The 24,192-nt window shown below is 64.0% G+C and overlaps 2 protein-coding genes across 2 annotated transcripts; one reads left to right on the top strand and one right to left on the bottom strand.

Moving 5' to 3' along the window:
• Window positions 1–1,044: 1,044 nt before the first annotated feature.
• CCDC115 (coiled-coil domain containing 115) lies at window positions 1,045–8,792 on the bottom strand. Its single transcript, XM_054052151.1, is given in 9 exon segments — window positions 1,045–1,626; window positions 2,331–2,595; window positions 2,680–3,152; window positions 3,900–3,987; window positions 3,990–4,031; window positions 5,464–5,545; window positions 6,383–6,486; window positions 7,703–7,794; window positions 8,644–8,792. Coding segments are annotated over 9 exon segments (1,545 nt in total). The 5' UTR covers window positions 8,651–8,792; the 3' UTR covers window positions 1,045–1,234.
• Window positions 8,793–8,989: 197 nt separating this feature from the next.
• Window positions 8,990–19,094, top strand: IMP4 (IMP U3 small nucleolar ribonucleoprotein 4; the record flags this gene model as incomplete). The annotated part of the gene is given in 17 exon segments (XM_054052150.1): window positions 8,990–9,041; window positions 9,754–9,862; window positions 12,814–12,857; window positions 12,859–12,898; window positions 14,466–14,498; window positions 14,501–14,578; window positions 15,099–15,130; window positions 15,133–15,220; window positions 15,679–15,689; window positions 15,887–16,028; window positions 16,031–16,044; window positions 16,914–16,952; window positions 16,954–16,989; window positions 17,143–17,190; window positions 17,192–17,213; window positions 18,750–18,778; window positions 18,780–19,094. Coding segments are annotated over 17 exon segments (1,083 nt in total), but the record flags the coding sequence as incomplete, so codon positions are not given.
• Window positions 19,095–24,192: the final 5,098 nt, after the last annotated feature.

Genomic DNA, 24,192 nt, shown 5'->3' with positions numbered 1-24,192 from the left:
GGCACCGAGCACTTGGGGTGGCCAAGATGGCCGCCAAGATGGCCACCAAAGGCCAAGATGGCCACCAAGATGGCTACCAAAGACCAAGATGGCCATCAAGATGGCCACCAAAGTCCAAGATGGCCGCCAAGATGGCTACCAAAGACTAAGATGGCCGTCAAGATGGCCACCAAAGTCCAAGATGGCCGCCAAGATGGCTACCAAAGACCAAGATGGCCGCCAAGACCACCACAGTGGTGGCACCGAGCGCTTGGGGTTGCCAAGATGGCCACCAAGATGGCCGCCAAAGACCAACATGGCCACCAAGATGGCCACCGACATCCAAGATGGCCACCAAGATGGCTACCAAAGACCAAGATGGCCACCAAGATGGCCACCAAAGACCAAGATGGCCACCAAGATGGCCACCGAAGACCAAGATGGCCATCAAGATGGCTACCAAAGACCAAGATGGCCGCCAAGACTACCACAGTGGTGACACCGAGCACTTGGGGTGGCCAAGATGGCCGCCAAGATGGCTACCAAAGACCAAGATGGCCGCCAAGATAGCTATCAAAGACCAAGATGGCCACCAAGATGGCTACCAAAGACCAAGATGGCCACCAAGATGGCCACCAAAGACCAAGATGGCCACCAAGATGGCCACCGAAGTCTAAGATGGCCACCAAGATGGCCACCAAAGTCCAAGATGGCCACCAAGATGGCTACCAAAGACCAAGATGGCCGTCAAGATGGCCACCAAAATCCAAGATGGCCGCCAAGATGGCTACCAAAGACCAAGATGGCCACCAAGATGGCCACCAAAGACCAAGATGGCCACCAAGATGGCCACCGAAGTCCAAGATGGCCGCCAAGATGGCCACCGAAGTCCAAGATGGCCGCCAAGATGGCTACCAAAGACCAAGATGGCCACCAAGATGGCCACCGAAGTCCAAGATGGCCGCCAAGATGGCCACCGAAGTCCAAGATGGCCGCCAAGATGGCTACCAAAGACCAAGATGGCCGCCAAGACCACCACAGTGGTGGCACCGAGCGCTTGGGGTGGCCAAGATGGCCGCCAAGATGGCCGCCAAAGACCAACATGGCCACCAAGATGGCCACCGACGTCCAAGATGGCCGCCAAGATGGCCACCAAAGACCACGATGGCCGCCAAGATGGCCGCCGAGGGACAGCACAGTGACCTCGCGGTGGCTGTGAGGGACACCGAGAGCTTCAGCGCCTTTATTGGGGCCCTCAGTGTCCTCTTTGCGCCGTCACCGCGTCCCCCATCGTCCCCACGGCCTCCGGGGCCTCCACGGCCTTCATCTCCTCCAAAGCTTTGGGGGCCTCCATGGCTTTGATGTCCTTAAAGGTCTCGGTGACCTCCATGGCCTTCACGTCCTCCATGGCCTCCATGTCCTTCAAGGTCTTGATGTCCTCCATGGTGGTGGTGTTCTCCATGGCTTTGGTGTCCTTCAAGGTCTTGGTGGCCTCCATGGTGGTGGTGGTCTCCATGGCTTTGGTGTCCTTCAAGGTCTTGGTGTTCTCCATGTCCTCCGTGGCTTTGATGTCCTCGGAGCTCTTGGTGTCCTTCATGGCGTTGGTGTCCCCTGAGCTCCTCCCGTCCCCTACGGTCTCAGTGTCACCTGTGGGTCCACACACGTCCCCCAACGTCTCAGCGTCCCCCATTGTCTCCATGTCCCCATCCCTGTCCCCAAAGTCCCCATCCGTGTCCCCAAAGTCCCCATCCCTGTCCCCAAGGTCTCCATCCCTGTCCCCAAGGTCTCCATCGCTGTCCCCAAGGTCCCCATCCCTGTCCCCAAGGTCCCCATCCGTGTCCCCCAGGTCCCCATCCCTGTCCCCAAGGTCCCCATCGGTGTCCCCAAGGTCTCCATCGGTGTCCCCAAGGTCTCCATCCCTGTCCCCAAGGTCTCCATCCGTGTCCCCAAGGTCTCCATCCCTGTCCCCAAGGTCTCCATCCCTGTCCCCAAGGTCTCCATCCCTGTCCCCAAGGTCCCCATCGGTGTCCCCAAGGTCCCCATTGGTGTCCCCAAGGTCCCCATCGGTGTCCCCAAAGTCTCCATCCCTGTCCCCAAGGTCCCCATCCGTGTCCCCAAGGTCCCCATCCCTGTCCCCAAGGTCCCCATCCGTGTCCCCAAGGTCCCCATCCCTGTCCCCAAGGTCCCCATCCCTGTCCCCAAGGTCCCCATTGGTGTCCCCAAGGTCCCCATCCCTGTCCCCAAGGTCTCCATCGGTGTCCCCAAGGTCCCCATCCCTGTCCCCAAGGTCCCCATCGGTGTCCCCAAGGTCTCTCTGTCCCCACCCACGTCCTCAGGAGCCCTTTTCTCACCTGGGACCTCGGTGTCCTCCACACTGCGGTTGTCCTCTCGGCTCCAGTTGTCCTCATGGTGTCCCCCATCATTGGGGTCCCCTCGGTGTCCCCCATTGTTGGGGTCCCCATGGTGTCCCCCATTATTGTTGGGGTCTTCTTGGTGTCCCCCATCATTAGTGTCCTCACGGTGTCCCCCATCGTTAGTGTCCCCTCGTTGTCCCCCATTATTGGGGTCCCCTCGTTGTCCCCCGTCGTTATTGGGGTCCCCATGGTGTCCCCCATCGTTGGGGTCCCCTCGGTGTCCCCCGTCATTATTGGGGTCCCCTCGTTGTCCCCCATCGTTGGGGTCCTCACGATGTCCCCCATCATTGTTGGAGTCCTCTCGTTGTCCCCCATTATTGGGGTCCTCTCGTTGTCCCCCATCATTGTTGGAGTCCTCTCGTTGTCCCCCATCGTTATTGGGGTCCCCTCGTTGTCCCCCATCATTGGGGTCCCCTCGTTGGTGTCCCCCATCGTTGGGGTCCCCTCGTTGTCCTCCGCCGTTATTGGGGTCCCCTCGTTGTCCCCCATCATTGGGGTCCCCACGGTGTCCCCCATCATTGGTGTCCTCATGGTGTCCCCCATCGTTGGGGTCCCCTCGTTGTCCCCCATCATTGGGGTCCCCTCGTTGTCCCCCACTGCCGTTATTGGGGTCCCCTCGTTGTCCCCCATCGTTATTGGGGTCCCCGCGGTGCCCCCCACTGCCGTTGGGTTTTGGGGTTCCCCTCAGGCCGCGGTACCTCTCGAGCGCCGCCGTCACGGCCGCCTGGAGCTGCGCCACCTCCACCGCCGCCGTCACCCCTGGGGGGGAAAGGGGGGACCCCCCTTGTTTTGGGGGACCCCCCAAGAGCTTCCGGATGTTCCCCCCCTCGAGTTTAGAGTCCCCTTCTGGGTTTTGGGGTCCCCCCCTGGACTTACTTTGGGGACACCCTTAGGTTTGGGGACCCCCTGGACCTAAAAGACACCCCTGGACTTTGGGGACACCCCCAGGTTTTGGGGACCACCCCTGGACTTTGGGGACCCCCCTGGACTTTGGGGACACCCTCAGGTTTTGGGGACCCCCCTGGACTTAAGGGACATTCTCGGGTTTTGGGGACCCCCCTGGACTTTGGGGACTCCCCTGGACTTAAGGCATACCCCCAGGTTTTGGGGTCCTCCTCTGGACTTCAGGGACACCCCCAGGTTTTGGGGACCCCCCTGGACTTTGGGGACCCCCCTGGACTTTAGGGACCCGTCTTTAATTTTGGGACTCCCCCAGGTTTTGGGGTCCCCCCCGGGTTTTGTGCCCCCTCGGGTTTTGGGGCCCCCCCTGGGTTTTGGGGCCTCCCCCCCCGGTTTTGGGGTCCCCCCCCGGGTTTTGTGCCCCCCCCGGGTTTTGGGGTCCCCCCCGGGTTTTGGGGTCCCCCCCCGGGTTTTGGGGTCCCCCCTGGGTTTGTGCCCCCCCCCCCGGGTTTTGTGTCCCCCCCCCCGGGTTTTGGGGGCCCCCCCGGGTTTTGTGCCCCCCCCCGGGTTTTGGGGTCCCCCCCGGGTTTTGGGGTCCCCCCTGACCGTGCTGGAAGCAGCTCTGGGCTCTGCGCAGACTGAGGGGCAGCAGAACCCCAAAAGCGTTGAGGGGGTCGGGGGGGGCGCGGGGGGGGGCGCCCGAGGGGACCCCGCGGGGAGAGCGCCGCAAACACAGCCCTGGGGGGGGGGGGGAACGGCAGCTGTGGGGACCCCCAGAGCCAGGGGGGACCCCAAAACCCCACAGGAACCCCCACAGACCCACAGGAGACCCCCAAACCCCATAGAGACCCCCCAGAGCCACAGGGAACCCCCAAACCCCATAGGGACCCCAAAACCCCATAGAGACCCCCCCCAGAGCCACAGGGAACCCCCAAACCCATAGAGCCCCCAGAGCCACAGGGGACCCCAAAACCCCATAGAGAACCCCCAGAGTCACAGGGAACCCCCAAACCCATAGAGCCCCCCAGAGCCACAGGGGACCCCAAAACCATAGGGACCCCCAAACCCCATAGAGACCCCCCAGAGCCACAGGGAACCCCCAAAGCCCATAGGGAACCCCAAACCCCATAGGAACCCCCCAGAGCCACAGGGAACCCCCAAAACCCCATAGAGCCCCCCCAGAGCCACAGAGGACCCCAAAACCCCATAGAGAACCCCCAGAGTTACAGGGAACCCCAAAACCCCATAGGGGACCCACAAACCCCATAGGGAACCCCAAACCCTATAGGAACCCCCCCAGACCCACAGGAGACCCCAAAACCCCATAGAGACCCCCCCCAGAGTCACAGGGGACCCCAAAACCATAGGGACCCCTAAACCCCATAGAGCCCCCCCACAGCCACAGGGGACCCCAAAACCCCATAGGAGACCCATAAACCCCATAGGGGACCCCAAAACCCCACAGGGAACCCCCCCAGAGCCACAGGGAACCCCAAAACCATAGGGACCTCCAAACCCCATAGAGACCCCCCAGAGCCACAGGGGACCCCCAAACCCCATAGGAACCCCCACAGACCCACAGGGAACCCCCAAACCCCATAGAGACCCCCCAGAGTCACAGGGGACCCCAAAACCCCATAGAGACCCCCGCAGAACCACAGGGGACCCCAAAACCCCATACAGAACCCCCAGAGTCACAGGGAACCCCCAAACCCATAGAGCCCCCCCAGAGCCACAGGGGACCCCAAAACCATAGGGACCCCCAAACCCCATAGAGACCCCCCAGAATCACAGGGAACCCCCAAAGCCCATAGGGAACCCCAAACCCCATAGAGCCCCCCCAGAGCCACAGAGGACCCCAAAACCCCATAGAGAACCCCCAGATTCACAGGGAACCCCCAAAGCCCATAGGGAACCCCAAACCCCATAGAAACCCCCCAGAGCCACAGGGGACCCCAAAACCATAGGGACCCCCAAACCCCATAGAGACCCCCCAGATTCACAGGGAACCCCCAAAGCCCATAGGAACCCCCCAGAGCCACAGGGATCCCCTAAAACCCCATAGAGCCCCCCCAGAGCCACAGGGGACCCCAAAACCCCACAGAGACCCCCGAGACCCATAGAGACCCCCATAGCTGCCCCATAGCTGCCCACAGCTCCCCCCCCTCACCGTCGCCCCCCCGCGGGCCGTGGGGCTCTTGGGGTTCTCCCCCGTCACCTCCTGGAAGGTCGGGGGGTTCCCCGGGTCCTGTCTGGGGGGGACAGAGGGGACAGTGCTGTCACCACCCCCCCCCTCCCCCCCACAGGGGACCCTCCGGGCACCCACACACCCCCTGGGGGGGTCCCCGCGTCCCTCTGTCCCCACGTGTCCCTCTGTCCCCCTGTGTCCCTCTGTCCCCCCGTGTCCCTCTGTCCCCATGTCCCCCCGCGTCCCTCTGTCCCCCCCATGTCCCTCTGTCCCCCTGTGTCCCTCTGTCCCCCCGTGTCCCTCTGTCCCCACGTCCATCCTCGTGTCCCCGTGTCCCAATGTCCATCCCATCCCTGTCCCCCCGTGTCTCTCTGTCCCCCCGTGTCCCCATGTCCCCCCATGTCCTCATGTCCCCCTGTCCCCACATCCATCCCCGTGTCCCCATGTCCCCATGTCTCTCTGTCCCCCTCATGTCCCCGTGTCCCCATGTCCACCATCCCATCCCTGTGTCCATCCCCATATCCCTCTGTCCCCCCGTGTCCCTCTGTCCCCCTCTGTCCCCACGTCCATCCCCATATTCTCCATATCCCCATGTCCATCCGCGTCCTTCTCCCCATGTCCTTCTGTCCCCACGTCCATCTCTCTGTCTCCCTGTCCCCATGTCCCTCTGTCCCCACGTTCCTGTATCCATCCTCATGTCCCCATGTCCATCCCATGTTCCTCTGTCCCCATGTCCATCCCTATACCCATCCCCTGTCCCTGTGTCCATCCCCATGTCCCCAAGTCCTGTGTCCCCCCTGTCCCTCTGTCCCCGTGTCCCTCTGTCCCTCTGTCCCTCTGTCCCTGGTGTCCCCGTGTCCCTCTGTCCCCGTGTCCCCGTGTCCCGGTGTCGCGGTGTCACCGGACGCGGACGCGGACGCGCGGCTCCATGTGGGCTCCGAACTGCAGAGACGAAACCCGGGAAGAGCCGAGAGTGTACCGAGCCTGAGCCAATGAGAGCCAGCCCTGGGGGCGGGGCCGGGGCTCAGGGGGCGGGGCACTGCCAGCCCTGGGGGCGGGGCCGGGGCTCAGGGGGCGGGGCACTGTCAGCCCTGGGGGCGGGGCCGGGGGTCAGGGGGCGGGGCACTGCCAGCCCTGGGGGCGGGGCCGGGGTCAGGGGCGGGGCACTGCCAGCCCTGGGGGCGGGGCCGAGGGTCAGGGGGCGGGGCACTGCCAGCCCTGGGGGCGGGGCCGGGGCTCAGGGGGCGGGGCACTGCCAGCCCTGGGGGCGGGGCCGGGGCTCAGGGGGCGGGGCACTGCCAGCCCTGGGGGCGGGGCCGGGGCTCAGGGGGCGGGGCACTGCCAGCCCTGGGGGCGGGGCCGGGGCTCAGGGGGCGGGGCACTGCCAGCCCTGGGGGCGGGGCCGAGGGTCAGGGGGCGGGGCACTGCCGGCCCTGGGGGCGGGGCCGAGGGTCAGGGGGCGGGGCACTGCCAGCCCTGGGGGCGGGGCCGGGGCTCAGGGGGCGGGGCACTGCCAGCCCTGGGGGCGGAGCCGAGGGTCAGGGGGCGGGGCACTGCCAGCCCTGGGGGAGGGGCCGAGGGTCAGGGGCGGGGCACTGCCAGCCCTGGGGGCGGGGCCGAGGCTCAGGGGGTGGGGCCAGCCCGAGGGGGCGGGGCCAGCCCGGGAGCTGGGGCAGGGGTCACTGCCAGCCCTGGGGATAAGAGTCTACAGAGTACTGGGAGGAGACTGGGAGCAACTGGGAAGGGGTTTAAGAGGGACTGGGAGGGACTGGAAGTCACTGGGAGGGATCTGGGAGGGACTGGAGATCACTGGGAGGGATCTGGGAGGGACTGGAAATCACTGGGAGGGATCTGGGAGGGACTGGGGGTCACTGGGAGGGATCTAAGAGGGACTGGGAGGGACTGGGGGTCACTGGGAGGGATCTAAGAGGGACTGGGAGGGACTGGGGGTCACTGGGAAGGGGGTTAAGAGAGACTGGGAGGGACTGGAAGAGATCTAAGAGGGACTGGGGGTCACTGGGAAGGGGTCTAAGAGACATTGGGGTCCCTGGGAGGGCTGTGGGCGGCACTGGTGGGCACTGGTGGGCACTGGTGGGCGGCACTGGTGGGCACTGGTGGGTACTGGTGGGCACTGGTGGGCACTGGTGGGCACTGGTGGGTACTGGTGGGCACTGGTGGGTACTGGTGGGTACTGGTGGGCACTGGTGGGCACTGGTGTCACCTGCGCGAGGCTGAGGCGCAGCCGCTCGCGTCCCCTGTGCAGCTCATGCAGCGCCTCGAGCAGCTCCAGCAGCGCCGCGTCCTTCCGCTCGCCTGCGCCCCAGTGCACACCAGTGCGCACCCGTTCACACCAGTGCGCACCAGTGCCACCCCAGTGCCGCCCCACAACGTTCCCAGTGCCAATCCAGTGCCCTCCCAGTGTCCTGCGGCCCCCCCCCCCAGTTCCCCCCCCGTTCCCCCACCAGGTCCCCCCAGTTCCCCCTGTCCTCCTCCCAGTTCCCCCCCAGTTTCCCAGTTCCCCCACCAGTTCCCACCAGTTCCCCCCCAGTTCCCCCCCCAGTTCCCACCAGTTCCCCTCACCAGTTCCCACCAGTTCCCCACCAGTTCCCCCCAGTTCCCCCCCCAGTTCCCCCCCAGTACCACCAGTTCCCCCACCAGTTCCCCCCAGTTCCCTCACTAATTCTCCCCAGTTCCCCCACCAGTTCCCCCCAGTTCCCCTCACCAGTTCTCCCAGTTCCCCCACCAGTTCTCCCCAGTTCCCCTCACCAGTTCTCCCAGTTCCCCCCACCAGTTCCCCCCCCAGTTGCCCCCAGTTCCCCCCGTCCTCCTCCCACTTCCCCCCAGTTCCCACCACCAGTTCCCCCACAGTTCACCCCCCAGTTCCCCCCATCCTCCTCCCAGTTCCCTCCCAGTTCCCCCCATCCTCCTCCCAGTTCCCTCCCAGTTCCCCCCACTTCCCCCAACCATTTCCCCCAGTGCCCCCAGTTCCACCCCAGTTCCCCCCATTGCTCCCAGCTCCCTCCCAGTGCCCCCCAGTCCCCCCATTCCCCCCCCTCCCAGCGCTCCCAGGTCCCCCCCAGATCCTCCCAGTTTCCCCCCCATTGCTCCCAGTGCCCCCCCAGTCCCCCCATTCCCGCTCCCAGCGCTCCCAGTTCCTCTCACCCTCCATCTTCTCCGCCGTCCCCGTCCCGCTCCCCCTCCCCCGCGGCAGCTCCGCCAATCAGCGGGCAGAAGGCGGGGCTTACGCGAAGCCTCTGACGCCATCTTGACTGAGGGCGCCCCGTTTAACTTCCCATTGGCCGCCATCTTGGTTAAGGGCGCCCCTTTTATTTCCCCGTTGGCCGCCATCTTGTTGAAGGCGCCCCGTTTAGGTCCCCCTTGGCCGCCATCTTGGTTAAGGGCGCCCCGTTTATTTCCCCCATGGGCCGCTCCGCCATCTTTGTTGAGGGCGTGGCGTCACCGCCCCGCAGCACCGCGCGATCCCATTGGTCCCCGAGAGCGGCCAATCGGGGAGGGGGGCGTGGGAGGAGACGGCGTGAGGAGAGCGGAGCGGCGCCATGGTGAGAGGGGTCGTGGCCCCAGTTCCTTCCCAGTTCCTCCAGTGCCCTCAATTCCCCCTCCCAGTTCCCCCCAGTGCCCTCAATTCCCCCTCCCAGTTCCCCCCAGTGCCCTCAATTCCCCTCCCAGTGCCTCCCAGTGCCCACAATTCCCCTCCCAGTTCCCCCAGTTCCCTCACCGTGCCCCCAGTTCCTCTCCCAGTTTCCCTTCCAATTCCCCCAGTTGCCCCCCAGTGCTTCCAGTTCCCCCCAGTCTCCTCCCAGTGCCCTCACTTCCCCTCCCAATGCCTCCAGTGCTTCCAGTTCCCTCCACAGTTCTCCTCCCAGTTCCTCCAGTTGCTCCCCAGTTGCCTCCCAGTGCCCTTAGTTCCCCTCCCAGTTCCTCCAGTTGCCCCCCAGTTGCCTCCCAGTGCCCTTAGTTCCCCTCCTAGTTCCTCCAGTTGCCCCCAGTTGCCTCCCAGTTCCTCCAGTTGCCTCCCAGTTGCCTCCCAGTGCCCCCAGTCCCCTCCCAGTGCCCTTAGTTCCCCTCCCAGGTTCTCTAGTTGCCTCCCAGTGCCCATAGTTCTTCTCCCAGTGCCTCCAGTTGCCCCCTGGTGCCCCCAGTTCCGCCCCCCCCCCCCCCCGAGCTCCCTCATGACATCATCATCCCCCTATGACATCATCATCTCCCTGATGATGTCATCACTCCCTCTCATGATGTCACGCCCCCCCCCAGCTGCGTCGGCAGGCGCGGGAGCGCCGCGAGTACCTGCAGCGCCGGGCGCAGGAGGAGCGGCTGCGCGGGCGCCAGGAGCGCAAGGAGAGGCTGCGGCGAGCGCTGGACGGTGAGGGGGGCAAAAACGGGGGGTGGGGGGCAAAAACGGGGGGTCTGGGGGGTAAAAAGGGGTCTGGAGGGGGAAAGGGGGGTGAAAGAGGGGGTCTGGGGGGTAAAAAGGGGTCTGGAGGGGGGAATGGGGGGTAAAAGAGGGGGTCTGGGGGTAAAAAGGGCTCTGGAGGGGGGAATGGGGGTAAAAGAGGGGGTCTGGGGGGTAAAAAGGGGTCTGGAGGCGGTAATGAGGGTAAAAGAGGGGGTCTGGGGGGTTAAAAGAGGGGGTCTGGGGGGTAAAAAGGGTTCTGGAGGAGAGAATGGGGGTAAAAGAGGGGGTCTGGGGGGTAAAAAGGGCTGTGGAGGGGGAATGGGGGTAAAAGAGGGGGTCTGGGGGGTAAAAAGGGGTCTGGAGGGGAAATGGGGGGTAAAAGAGGGGGTCTGGGGGGTAAAAAGGGGTCTGGAGAGGGAAATGGGGGGTAAAAGAGGGGGTCTGGGGGGTAAAAAGGGGTCTGGAGGGGGGATGGGGGGTGAATAAGGGGGTCGGGAGGTAAAAAGGGGTTTGGAGGGGGGAATGGGGGGTGAAAGAGGGGGTCTGGGGGTAAAAAGGGGTCTGGAGGGGGGAATGGGGGTAAAAGAGGGGGTCTGGGGGGTAAAAAGGGGTCTGGAGGGGGGAATGGGGGTGAAAAAGGGGGTCTGGGGGTAAAAAGGGTCTGGAGGCGGAAATGGGGGTAAAAGAGGGGGTCTGGAGGGGTAAAAAGGGCTCTGGAGGGGGGAATGGGGGGTAAAAGAGGGGGGTCTGGGGTAAAAAGGGGGCTGGAGGGGGGGGGGTTAAAAGAGGGGGGTCTGGGGGGTAAAAAGGGGTCTGGAGGGGGGAATGGGGGTAAAAGAGGGGGTCTGGGGGGTAAAAAGGGCTTTGGAGGGGGAAATGGGGGGTAAAAGAGGGGGTCTGGGGGTAAAAAGGGATCTGGAGGGGGGAATGGGGGGTAAAAGAGGGGGTCTGGGGGGTAAAAAGGGGTCTGGAGGGGGAATGGGGGGTGAAAAAGGGGGTCTGGGGGTAAAAAGGGGTCTGGAGGGGGGAATGGGGGGTGAAAGAGGGGGTCTGGGGGTAAAAAGGGGTCTGGAGGGGGGAATGGGGGTAAAAGAGGGGGTCTGGGGGGTAAAAAGGGGTCTGGAGGGGGGAATGGGGGTAAAAGAGGGGGTCTGGAGGGGTAAAAAGGGCTCTGGAGGGGGGAATGGGGGGTAAAAGAGGGGGTCGGGGGGAAAAAGGGGGGTGGAGGGGGGAATGGGGGGTAAAAGAGGGGTATGGGGGGTAAAAAGGGCTTTGGAGGGGGAAATGGGGGGTAAAAGAGGGGGTCTGGGGGGTTAAAAGAGGGGGTCTGGGGGGTAAAAAGGGTTCTGGAGGAGAGAATGGGGGTAAAAGAGGGGTCTGGGGGTAAAAAGGGTTCTGGAGGGGAGAATGGGGGTAAAAGAGGGGGTCTGGGGGTATTAAAAAGGGGTCTGGAGGGCGAATGGGGGTAAAAGAGGGGGTCTGGGGGGTAAAAAGGGGTCTGGAGAGGGAAATGGGGGTAAAAGAGGGGTGTGGGCGGTAAAAAGGGGCTGTGGAGGGGGGAATGGGGGTAAAGAGGGGGTCTGGGGGTAAAAAGGGTCTGGAGGGTGGGAATGGGGGTGAAAGAGGGGGTCTGGGGGGTAATAAAAGGGCTCTGGAGGGGGGAATGGGGGTAAAAGAGGGGTGTCTGGGGGGTTAAAAGGGGTTGGAGGGGGAAATGGGGGGTGAAAGAGGGGGTCTGGGGGTTTAAAAGGGGTCTGGAGGGGGAATGGGGGGTAAAAGAGGGGGTCTGGGGGTTAAAAAGGGCTGTGTAGGGGGAATGGGGGTAAAAGAGGGGGTCTGGGGGGTAAAAAGGGGTCTGGAGGGGGGAATGGTTGGTAAAGAGGGTGGTCTGGGGTAAAAGGGCTCTGGAGGGGGAATGGGGGGTGAAAGAGGGGGTCTGGGGGTAAAAAGGGGTCCTGGAGGGGGAATGGGGGAAAGAGGGGTCTGGGGGTAAAAAGGCTCTGGAGGGGGAATGGGGGGTAAAAGAGGGGGTCTGGGAGGTAAAAAAGGGGTCTGGAGGGGTAATGGGGTAAAAGAGGGGGTTCTGGGGGGTAAAAAGGGCTTTGGAGGGGGATATGGGGGGTAAAAGAGAGGGTTCTGGGGGTAAAAAGGGGTCTGGAGGGGGAGAATGGGGGTAAAAGAGGGGGTCTGGGGGTTAAAAGGGGTCTGGAGGCGGGAATGGGGTAAAGAGGGGGTTTCTGGGGGTAAAAAGGGCTCTGGAGGGGGGAATGGGGTAAAAGAGGGGGTCTGGGGTAAAAGGGGCTCTGGAGGGGGAATGGGGGGTGAAAGAGGGGGTCTGGGGTAAAAAGGGTCTGGAGGGGGGAATGGGGTAAAAGAGGGGTGGTCTGGGGGGTGTTAAAAAGGGGTCTGGAGGGGGGAATGGGTAAAGAGGGGTCTGGGGGGTAAAAAGGGCTTGGAGGGGGAAAATGGGGGGTAAAGAGGGGGTCTGGGGGGTAAAAAGGGCTCTGGAGGGGGGAATGGGGGTAAAAGAGGGGGTCTGGGGGTAAAAAGGGGTCTGGAGGGGGGAATTGGGGGGTGAAAGAGGGGGTCTGGGGGTAAAAAAGGGTCTGGAGGGGGGAATGGGGGTAAAAGAGGGGTGTCTGGGGGTAAAAAGGGGGTCTGGAGGGGGGAATGAGGGATAAAAGAGAGGGTCTGGGGGGTTAAAAGAGGGGGGTCTGGGGGTTAAAGAGGGGGTCTGGGGTGGTTAAAAAGGGTTCTGGAGGGGGGAATGGGGGTAAAAGAGGGGGTCTGGGGGGTTAAAAAGGGTTCTGGAGGGGGGTAAAGGGATGAAGGAAGAGCTTTAGGGGGGTTAAAACGAGATGAGAAGCAGAGAGGAGTTTTTGGGGTCCCCCTGATCGCCATTTTTTTTCCCCCCCCAGAGAACCGTCTGCTGCCGCCCGAGCTGCTGCTGCGGCAAGCTCTCGGCACTGCAGCGCGAGCTGGAGTTCGACGGCGCGGGGGGCGGTGAGTGAGGGGGGGAAACCCCAGACAACCCCAAATCCCCCCCTTTGGCCCCCAAAATCGGCTCCGCTTCGGCACAAAACCGCCCCAAATCGGGGCCAAAGGGGCCCTCTTTGAGCCCAAAATGGATCCCATTGAGCCAAAATGGGCCCCTTTGAGCCCAAAATGGACCCATTAAGCCCAAAATTGACCTCTTTGGGCCCAAAATGGACCTCCTTTGAGCCCAAAATGGATTCCCTTTGAGCCCAAAATGGATTCCCTTTGAGCCCAAAATGGACCCCTTTTGAGCCCAGAATGGACCACTTTAAACCCAAACTGATCCCTTTGAGCCCAAAATGGATTCCCTTTTGAGCCCAAACTATGGATTCCCTTTGAGCCCAAAATGGACCTCATTGAGCCCAAAATGGATTCCCTTTGAGCCCAAAATGGATCTCATTTGAGCCCCAAAAGGACCTCATTTGAGCCCAAAATGGATTCCCTTTGAGCCCAAAATGGACCCCTTGAGCCCAAAAATGGATTCCCTTTGAGCCCCAAAATGGATCCCTTTGAGCCCAAATGGGCCTTCTTAGAGCCCAAAATGGATCCCTTTGGGCCCAAAATGGACCCCATTGAGCCCAAAATGGACCCCATTGAGCCCAAAATGGATTCCCTTTGAGCCCAAAATGATTCGCTTTGAGCCCAAAATGGACCTCATTTGAGGCCCAAATGGATTCCCTTTGAGCCAAAATGGACCCCTTTGGGCCCCAAAATGGACCCCATTGAGCCCAAAATGAGTCCCTTTGAGTGCAAATGGATCCCTTTGAGCCCAAAATGGACCCCCTTTGAGTGCAAATGGATTCCTTTTGAGCCCAAAATGGATTCCCTTTGAGCCCAAAATGGACCCCATTGAGCCCAAAATTGACTCTTTGGGCCCAAAATGGACCTCCTTTGAGCCCAAATGGATTCCCTTTGAGCCCAAAATGGATTCCCTTTGAGCCCAAAATGGACCCCATTGGGCCCAAAATGGACCCCTTTGGGCCCAAAATGGACCCCATTGAGCCCAAATTGATCCCCTTGAGCCCAAAATGGGCCCCTTTGGGCCCAAAATGGACCCCTTTGAGCCCAAAATGGACCACTTTAACCCAAAATTGATTCCTTTGAGGCCAAAATGGACACCATTGAGTGCAAATTGATTCCCTTTGAGCCCAAAATGGACCCCTTTGGAGCCCATTTGTGCTATTTAACTTTAAAAGTGAAATTTAATTTATTTTACCCTAAAACTGAAATTTCTCCTATTTTACCCTAACCTGAAATTTGTTTGGTTTTACCCTAAACTGCAATTTCTCTTATTTTACCCTAAAATTTGCTCTGAGTTTGCACCGTTTTTTCCCCTAAAGTCATGTCCGGATGTGCCCCTTTTTCCCCCAAATCGGGGCCAAATTCCCCTGCTTTTCCCCCAGACCTGAGGGCGACTCCTTTTCCCGCGGATGCCTCCGAGCGCCCCCTCTTTTCCCGCCCCATTTGGGCCAATTTCCCCCTTTTTTGCCCCAAACGGGGCTCTCCCTGACTTCCTTCCCCCCCTCCCCCGCAGAGGCCGTTGGTTGCCATGACGACGAGTATCGCTGGGCGGGCTCGAGCCGCCGCGCGTCATGGTGACCACGTCACGTGATACCAGCGCGCGCCTGCGCCTCTTCGCCAAGGTGGGCGGGGCTCGACGGGGGTGGGCGGGGCTCGAAGGGGGAGGGCGGGCAGAGCCGGGGCTGAATTTGGCGGGGGTGGGGTGGGGCCTGCGCGGTGACGTCACGGGGGGCGCTTGTGGCCACGCCTTCTATCCATATTGGGAAGGGGTGGGCGGGGCCTCGCGGAGGGGGTGAGGTGGGCGGGGCGGGGCTTTGCGTGGTGATGTCATGGGGGTAGCGAGAGCCGCGGAAGAGTGGTGGGCGGGGCTTCAGTGGCCACGCCCCTTTTGAGCTGATGCAGCTCTTCTGCCTTTAACTCCTTCCTCTTCTTTTAACCCCTTTCTCTCCCTTTAAACCCTTTTTCCTCTCCCTTAATTCTCTCCCCACGACCCCTCCTGCCCATAGTGGGGGGGAGGGTTTTTGCAGTGGGCCGTGGCTTTCCAATGGCCACACCCCTTCACACTGCCATTCTTTCTGGGAGTGGTGGGCGGGGCTTATCGGGTGGGAGGGCTATTGGCCACCACCACCATTCCCCCCGTTTGGAGCGTGCCTGCTGATCCCCGGCGCTCGGCGCCATGAAACCGCGGCCACGCCGAGCTCGGGGCCCCTGAGTGGGAGCGTGCCGGGCGGGCCGGCGTCACCGACCTCCTCGTGCTGCACGAGGACCCGCGGGCGGCCCGGTGCGGCTCTGCGGGCAGCGAGGGGTTTAAACGGAGAGGGGGAGGGGAGGAAAGAGGGAGAGGGGAGGGGTTAAAGGGAGAGGGAGGGGGAAAGAGGGAGAGGGGAGGGGGGAAAGAGGGAGAGGGGAGGGGGGAAAGAGGGAGAGGGGAGGGGTTGAAGAGAGAGGAGGGGTTTAAAGGAGAGGGAGGGTTAAAGGGAGAGGGGAGGGTTTAAAGGGAGAGGGGAGGGGTTTAAAAGGGAGAGGGGAGGGGTTTAAAGGGAGAGGGGAGGGGCTAAAGGTAAAGGGAGGGCTATGGAGCAGAGCTTTCTCTATGGGGCCAGAGGTTTCTCTATGGGCCGAGGCTTCTCTGTGGGGCACGGCTATGGGGCAGAGGTTTTTCTCTATGGGATTTTGCTATGGGGCAGAGCTGCCGCTATGGGGCAGAGGTTTCTTCTATGGGGCAGGGGGTGACCCTGTCCCCCCTGGTCCCCCCCCCCAGACGGGCTGTCGCTGTGCCATTTTGCCGCATGGCCCCAGCGCTGCCGCTATGGGGTTTCGCTATGGGGCAGAGGTTTCTCTATGGGGTTTCTCTATGGGGCAAGAGGTTTCTCTATGGGGCAGAGCGTCGCTATGGGGCAGGGGGTCACCATGGGCCATGTCCCCCCCCCCCAGACGGGGCTGTCGCTGTGCCATCTGCCACACGGCCCCACTGCTCACTTCACGCTGAGTGGGGCTTGAGCTGCGGCGCGAGGCCGGGGCGCGGGGGGGGGGGCCCCGCTGGCTGCCCCCCACCTGCTGCTGCTGCGCCTCGACTCCCCCTCGGGCGCAGGGTACGGCCGGGGGGGGGGGGACACGGGGGGAGAGGGGGGGACGCGGGGATGGAGGGGACGCGGATGGGGGGATGCAGGGGTAGGGGGGGGACAACGGGGATAGGGGGGGGACATGGGGGATGGGGGACACGGAGGGGGGGGCGCGGGGAGAGGGGGACGCGGGGATATGGGGGGGACGCGGGGATGGGGGGGACACATGGGGATATGGGGGGACGCGGGGATAAGGGGGGACGCGGGGATGGGGGGGACGCGGGGAGAGGGTGGGACGCGGGGAGGGAGGGGGGACGCGGGGAGAGGGGGACGCGGGGATAGGGGGGACACGGGGATGGGGGGACACGGATGGAGGGGACGCGGGGATGGGGGGACGCGGGGATGGGGGGGACGTGGGGAGGGGGGGGGACACGGGGTTGGGGGGGACATGGGGGTTAGGGGGGGGATACAGAGAGGGGGGGACGTGGATGGGGGGGACATGGGGATAGAGGGGACATGGGGGTTAGGGGGGACACGGGGGATGTGGGGGACAGGGATGGGGGGACATGGATGGGGGGGACACGGGGATGGGGGGGACGCGGGGATGGGGGGGCGGTGTGGGGACGGGGGGGGACATATGTGGACATTGGGGGGAGTATGGGGGACACGGGGGAATGGGGGGGACACAGCGATATGGGGGAGATGGGGGAGACGTTGGGATTTGGGGGAGATGTTGGGATTTGGGGGGAGACATTGGGATTTGGGGGGAGACGTTGAGATTTGGGGGGGACGTTGGGATTTGGGGGGGGACGTTGGGGTTTGGGGGGGGCCATTGGGATTTGGGGGGGCCGTCGGGATTTGGGGGTGTGGGGCCGACGCTGCCGCCGTGTCCGCCGCAGGTGGGGACGATCCTGAAGCACCTCTTCCCGGTGCCGCGCCCCGGACAGCCGCCGCGTCGTCACCTTCGCCAACGAGGCGATGTCATCCTGGTCCGGTTGGGGTGACGAGGACGCGGGGGAGGGATTGGGGGGGACGGACGGACGGACGGGGGACGGTACACACGGACACACGGGGGGGGACAGCTGAGACCCCCCCGGTGGACACCACCCCGCCGCCCACCGCCCGCAGGAACACATTTACCGGCGCCGCGGCCGCCACGTGGAGCTCGAGGAGGTGGGGGCCGCGCTTCCAACTGCGCCGTGTGAGTGTACCCCAACATCACTGTGTACCCCCACATCCCCTCAGGTCCCCCCCATATCCCCCCATGTCCCCCCACCGTCCCCCCACTTCTCTCCTGTCCGTTTATGTCTTGGTGTCCCCCCCATGTCCCCTGATGTCACTGTGTCCCTCACGTCCCCCCACATCGCCCTGTGTCCCCCCCACCTTTTCCTGTGTCCCCCCATATCCCCCCATATATCCCCCACACTCTCCTGTCCCCCCACATCCTCGTGTCCCCCCATATCTCCTGTGTCCCCCGATGTCCCCACATCCTGGTGTCCCCCTGTGTCCCCCCCACATCTCCCCATATTCCCCACATCCCAGTGTCCCCCCATATCCCCCCATGTCCCCCCACATCCCCTGGGTCCCCCCACGTCCCTTGTGTGTCCCCACATCCCCCATGTCCCCCCCACATCCCGATGTCCCCCCACATTTCCCTCTCTGTCCCCCCACATCCACCCCTCTGTCCCCCCACATCCCCTCAGGTCCCCCCACATTCCCCCCGTGGGTCCCCCTACGTCCCCTGTGTCCCCCCACATCCCCTCATGTCCCTCATGTCCCCCCACAATCCCTTCTGTCCCCCACATCCCCCCGTGGGTCCCCCCACGTCCCCTCATGTCCCCCCACATCCCGGTGTCCCCCCACATTCCTGGTGGTGTCCCCCCACGTCCCCTGTGTCCCCCCACGTCCCCTCATGTCCCCCCCACATCCCCCCCGTGGGTCCCCCCACATCCCTTCTGTCCCCCCACACCCCGGTGTCCCCCCACACCCTGGTGGTGTCCCCTGACATCCCAGTGTCCCCCCACATCCCGGTGTCCCCCTACATCCCGGTGTCCCCCCACATCCCGGTGTTGTCCCCCCCACACCCCGGTGGTGTCCCCCCACATCCCGGTGTTGTCCCCCCACACCCCGGTGGTGTCCCCCCACATCCCGGTGTTGTCCCCCCACACCCCGGTTGGTGTCCCCCCCACACCCCGGTGTTGTCCCCCCACACCCCGGTGGTGTCCCCCCACATCCCGGTGTTTGTCCCCCCACACCCCGGTGTTGTCCCCCCACATTCCCGGTGTCCCCCCCACATCCCGGTGTTGTCCCCCCACACCCCCGGTGTTGTCCCCCCACATCCCGGTGTCCCCCCACATCCCGGTGGTGTCCCCCCACATCCCGGTGTCCCCCCACATCCCGGTGGTGTCCCCCCACATCCCGGTGATGTCCCCCCACACCCCGGTGGTGTCCCCCCACATCCCGGTGTTGTCCCCCCACACCCCGGTGGTGTCCCCCCCACATCCCAATGTCCCCCCACATCCCGGTGTTGTCCCCCCACCATTCCCGGTGATGTCCCCCCACACCCCCGGTGGTGTCCCCCACATCCCGGTGTTGTCCCCCCCCACACCCCGGTGGTGTCCCCCCCACATCCCGGTGTTGTCCCCCCACATCCCGGTGGTGTCCCCCCCACATCCGGTTGTGTCCCCCCACACCCCGGTTGTCCCCCCACATCCGGTGTTGTCCCCCCGCCGCAGCGTATCTGCTCCGTTTGGGAACGTTGGACTGAGGGCTCTGCGGCCGACGTGGAGTGGCGTTGGCATCCGTACACGGCCACCAGCGCCCAAACGCCGCCCTCCTCAGCGCCCACTGAGCCCCCGGAGCCTCCGGATCAGCCTCCGGAGCGCCGCGGGACCTCCGGAGCCCCATGGAGTCCCCGGAGCCCCACGGAACCTCTGGAGACCCACAGATCCTCTGGATCCCTATGGATACCTGGAGTCCTACGGAACCTCTGGAGCCCCCCCGAATCCCTACAGATCCTCTGGATCCCTATGGATACTCTGGAGCCCTACAGAACTTTTGGAGCCCCCCGGAATCCCTACAGATCCTTTTGGATCCTTATGGATCCCCTGGAGTCCCATGGATTCTCTGGAGCCCTACGGATTCCCTGGAGCTCCACGGAACCTCTGGATCCCTATGGATTCCCTGGAGTCCTACGGAACCTCTGGAGCCTCTCAAATCCCTACAGATCCTCTGGATCCCTATGGATTCCCTGGAGTCCTACGGACCTCTGGAGGCCCTCAAATCCCTACAGATCCTTTGGATCCCTATGGATTCCCTGGAGTCCCATGGATCCTCTGGAGCCCTACGGATTCCCTGGAGCCCCACAAAATCTCTGGAGCCCCACGGATCCTGTGGATCCCTATGGATTCTCTGGAGCCCCATGGATCCTCTGGATCCCTATGGATTCCCTGGAGCCCTACGGAACCTCTGGAGCCCCTCAAATCCCTACAGATCCTCTGGATCCCTATGGATCCCCTGGAGCCCTATGGATCTCCTGGAGCAGCACGGAAGCTCCGGATCCCCTTGGATCTCTACGGATTTTTCTGGATCCCTCTGGAGACCAATGGAATCCATGGAGCCCCACGGAACCCCAGATCCCTATGGATCTCCCCCTACGGATCCCTATGGAAGCTCTGGGTTTTTTCCGGATTCCCACAGAAGCTCTGGATCCCTACGGATCCCCTGGAATCTCTCCGGAGCCCTCGGAACGCCTGGGATCCCTCAGGATCTGCTCTCCGGGGCTCCTGGGATTGCTCTGGATTTTTGGGATCCCCCATCCTGGATTCCGGGGACAATTCCAGCCCCCCTGGAGGTTCCTCCGGGCATTTGGGATCCACTCTCCTGGGATCCCTCTGGATTCCCATCTTGGGCTCTTGGATCCGGATCTTTGTTCCCTGGAAGCCGTTCGCCCACACTGTTGGGGCTTTTCCTTGGATTCCTGGATCCCAATCCCGGATTCCTGGATCGTTCTCCGGCTTCCGGGATCCCAATCTCAAGATTCCCAGATCCCTTTTGGATCCCTTTCCAGACACCAAAACCCCAATTCCAGACTCCCGGATCCCCTTTGGATCCCCTTTGGATCCCTTTTGGCTTTCGGGGTTTCTCACATTCAGTTTTTATTCTCCAAACACAGTTTTATTCCGAGTTCTTTCTCCATTGGGGGAATTTTGGGGGGTTCGGAGGGGGATTTGGGGGTGTCGGGGGGGGTTTGGGGGTGTCAGAGGGGGGTTTGGGGGTGTCGGAGGGGGGTTTGGGGGCGTCGGAGGGGGGTTTGGGGGTGTCAAAGGGAGGTTTGGGGGTGTCCGAGGGGGGTTTGGGGGTGTCCGAGGGGGGTTTGGGGGTGTCAGAGGGGGGGTTTGGGGGTGTCGAGGGGGGTTTGGGGGTGTCGAGGAGGGTTTGGGGGTGTCGGGAGGGGTTTGGGGGTGTGGGGAGGGGGATTTGGGGTGTCGGGAGGGTTTGGGGGTGTCGGGGGAGTTTTGGGGGTGTTGGAGGGGATTGGGGGGTGTCGAGGGGGGTTTGGGGGTGTCGGGAGGGGTTTTGGAGGTGTCGGAGGAGGTTTGGGGGTGTCGGAGGGGGGGTTCTGGGGGTGTCGAGGGGGGTTTGGGGGCGTCGGAGGGGGGTTGGGGGCGTCGGAGGGGGGTTTGGGGGTGTCGAGGGGGTTTGGGGTGTCGGGAGGGGTTTGGAGGTGTCGGGGAGGTTTGTGGGTCCCCCCCCTCACTCCCGGCCCCACTCGGGGGGGGGCGACTCGCGGCCCTTTGGGTTTCGCAATGCGGAAATTGAACCCTGAGGGGAAGAGAAAGGAGGTTAAAGGGGGGGGGGGGGGGGGGAGCCCCAAACCCCCCCCCCGGGACCCCTTTTGCCCCCCCCAAACTCTGCCCCCTCCTTTCCACTTCCCCTTTGCCCCCCCCAAACTCTGCCCCCCCCAAACTGCCCCCCCCTTTGTCCCCCCAAACTCTGACCCCCCCTTTCCACCCCCCTTTGCCCCCCAAATTCTGCCCTTTCCCTCTTTGCACCCCCAAACTTTGGCCCTGAAACTCTGCCCCCCTCAAACTCTGCCCCCCCTTTTGCCCCCCCAAACTGTGACCCCCCTTTCCACCTCTCCTTTGCCCCCCAAACTCTGCCCCTCCCTTTGTCCCCCCGAATTCTGAACCCCCAAACTTTGCCCCCCCCAAACTTTGCCCCCTAAACTCTGGGCCCCCCCCCTTTTGCCCCCCCCAAACCTCACCCCTCCCTTTGCCCCCCCAAACTCTGCTCCCCCTTTGTCCCCCCAAACTTTGCCCCCCAAACTGTGCCCCCCCAAACCGCCCCCCCCCCCCCCCTCACCGAGCCCCCCCGGGGCTGTCGGATCCCGTTTGGGGGTCTACGACCTCATAGGCAGCGTCAGAGAGGGGAGGGGGACCTGGGGGGGAGGAGAGGGGTCCGTACGGCTCCTGTAGTGCCCGGGGGGGTCCCTATGGCTCCTATAGTGCCCGGGGGGGGGTCCCTATGGCTCCTATAGTGCCCGGGGGGGGTCCCTATGGCTCCTATAGGTCCCGGGGGCGGTCCCTATGGCTCCTATAGGGCCCGGGGGGGGTCCCTATGGCTCCTATAGTGCCCGGGGGGTCCCTATGGCTCCTATAGTGCCCGGGGGGGGGTCCCTATGGCTCCTATAGTGCCCGGGGGGGTCCCTATGGCTCCTATAGTGTCTGGGGGGGGGTCCCTATGGCTCCTATAGTGCCCGGGGGGGGGTCCCTATGGCTCCTATAGGTCCCGGGGGGGTCCCTATGGCTCCTATAGTGCCCGGGGGGGTCCCTATGGCTCCTATAGTGCCCGGGGGGGTCCCTATGGCTCCTGTAGTGCCCGGGGGGGGGTCCCTATGGCTCCTATAGTGCCCGGGGGGGGTCCCTATGGCTCCTATAGTGCCCGGGGGGTCCCTATGGCTCCTATAGTGCCCGGGGGGGGGTCCCTATGGCTCCTATAGTGCCCGGGGGGTCCCGATGGCTCCTATAGTGCCCGGGGGGGGGGTCCGTATGGCTCCTATAGTGCCCGGGGGGGGGTCCGTATGGCTCCTATAGTGCCCGGGGGGGGGTCCCTATGGCTCCTATAGTGCCCGGGGGGGTCCCTATGGCTCCTATAGGTCCCGGGGGGGGTCCGTACGGCTCCTATAGGTCCCGGGGGGGGGTCCCTATGGCTCCTATAGGTCCCGGGGGGGGGTCCCTATGGCTCCTATAGGGCCCGGGGGGGGTCCCTATGGCTCCTATAGGTCCCGGGGGGGTCCCTATGGCTCCTATAGGTCCCGGGGGGGTCCCTATGGCTCCTATAGGTCCCGGGGGGGGTCCGTACGGCTCCTATAGGTCCCGGGGGGGGTCCCTATGGCTCCTATAGGTCCCGGGGGGGTCTCTCAGACTCACCGGTCGGGGGGGGCTCCGCCCGTGTCCGGGGGCTCCCCGGGAGGGAGTTTGGGGTTCGGGGGGTTTCGGGGTGTCTGTTCCCCCCCCCCCGACGGCCCTTATTGACCACCGCGTAGGTGACCTCCATGGGGGGGGGCGGCTCCGGCACCGATGCGCTCCTGGGGGGGAACCCCCAAACCTCCATAGGAACCCCCAAACCCCCACAGGGACCCCCCAAACCCCCATAGGGAACCCCCAAACCCCCCCAGGGACCCCCAAACCCCCATAGGGACTCACTGAACCCCCATAAGGACCCCCTGAACCCCCTTAGGGACCCCCAAACCCCCATAGGGACCCCCGAAACCCCCACAGGGACCCCCAAACCCCTATAGGGACTCCCCACCCCCGATAGGGACCCACAAACCCCCACAGGGACCCCCCAAACCCCCACAGAGACCCCCGAACCCCCATAGGGACCCCCAAACCTCCATAGGGAACTCCCAAACCCCCACAGGGACCTCCAAATCCCCACAGGGAACACCGAACCCCCATAGGGACCCCCAAACCCCCACAGGGACCCCCGAGGGACCCCCAAACCCCCATAGGCCCCCCCCGAACCCCACTAGGGACCCACCAAACTCCATAGGGACCCCCTAAACGCCCCTAGGGACACCCCAAAACCCATGCCCACCCCCTATGGGCCCCCCCCTATGGGCCCCCCCAGACCCCTTCCACCCCTAAACCCCCCCATACGGGACCCCCCAAACCCCTACCCCCCCCCCCCGACCCCCTCTAGGGCCCCCCCCGAACCCCTAAAACCCCCCCACCTGGTGAGGGGGGGTCTCAGCGCTCGCCGGGCCACAGCGTCCTGATAGAGGGGGGACTGAGGGGGGGTAAAGGGAGGAAAGGGGGGGTCACCCCAAATCTTGGGCCCCTCCCGGACACTCTCGCTCACTTCCCTCTTCCTGAGGAAGGAAGTGAAGAACCCGCCCCCGCCCCCCCCTCCCCGAACCCCCTGTGGCCCCCCAAATCCATGGTGCCCCCCCGAACCCTCTGTGCTCCCCCAAACCCTCTGTGCTCCCCTGAACCCCCTGTGCCCCCCCAAATGCATGGTGCCCCCCCAAATCCATGGTGCCCCCCCAACCCCTCTGTCCCCCCCCAACCCTCTGTGCTCCCCCCAACCCCCTGTGCCCCCCCCAAATCCATGGTGCCCCCCTCCCCGAACCCCTCTGTCCCCCCCAAACCCTCTGTGCTCCCCCGAACCCCCTGTGCCCCCCCCAAATCCATGGTGCCCCCCCCAAACCCTCTGTGCTCCCCGGAACCCCCTGTGCCTCCCCCAAATCCATGGTACCCCCCCGAACCCCTCTGTCCCCCCCCAACCCCTCTGTGCTCCCCTCAACCCCCTGTGCCCCCCCCAAACCCTCTGTGCCCCCCCCAAATCCATGGTACCCGTCCCCGAACCCCCCTGTCCCCCCCAAACCCTCTGTGCTCCCCCGAACCCCCTGTGCCACCCCAAACCCATGGTGCCCCCCTCCCCGAACCCCTCTGTCCCCCCCAAACCCTCTGTGCTCCCCCGAACCCCCTGTGCCCCCCCCCAAATCCATGGTGCCCCCCCCAAACCCTCTGTGCTCCCCGGAACCCCCTGTGCCCCCCCAAATCCATGGTGCCCCCCCGAACCCCTCTGTCCCCCCCAACCCCTCTGTGCTCCCCTCAACCCCCTGTGCCCCCCCAAATCCCTCTGCCCCCCCAAACCCCCGTGACCCCCCAA

The sequence above is a fragment of the Cuculus canorus genome, chromosome 32 (assembly GCF_017976375.1).
Source record: "Cuculus canorus isolate bCucCan1 chromosome 32, bCucCan1.pri, whole genome shotgun sequence".
Lineage (NCBI taxonomy): Eukaryota > Metazoa > Chordata > Aves > Cuculiformes > Cuculidae > Cuculus > Cuculus canorus.
This window is presented reverse-complemented; position numbering and strand designations above follow the sequence as displayed.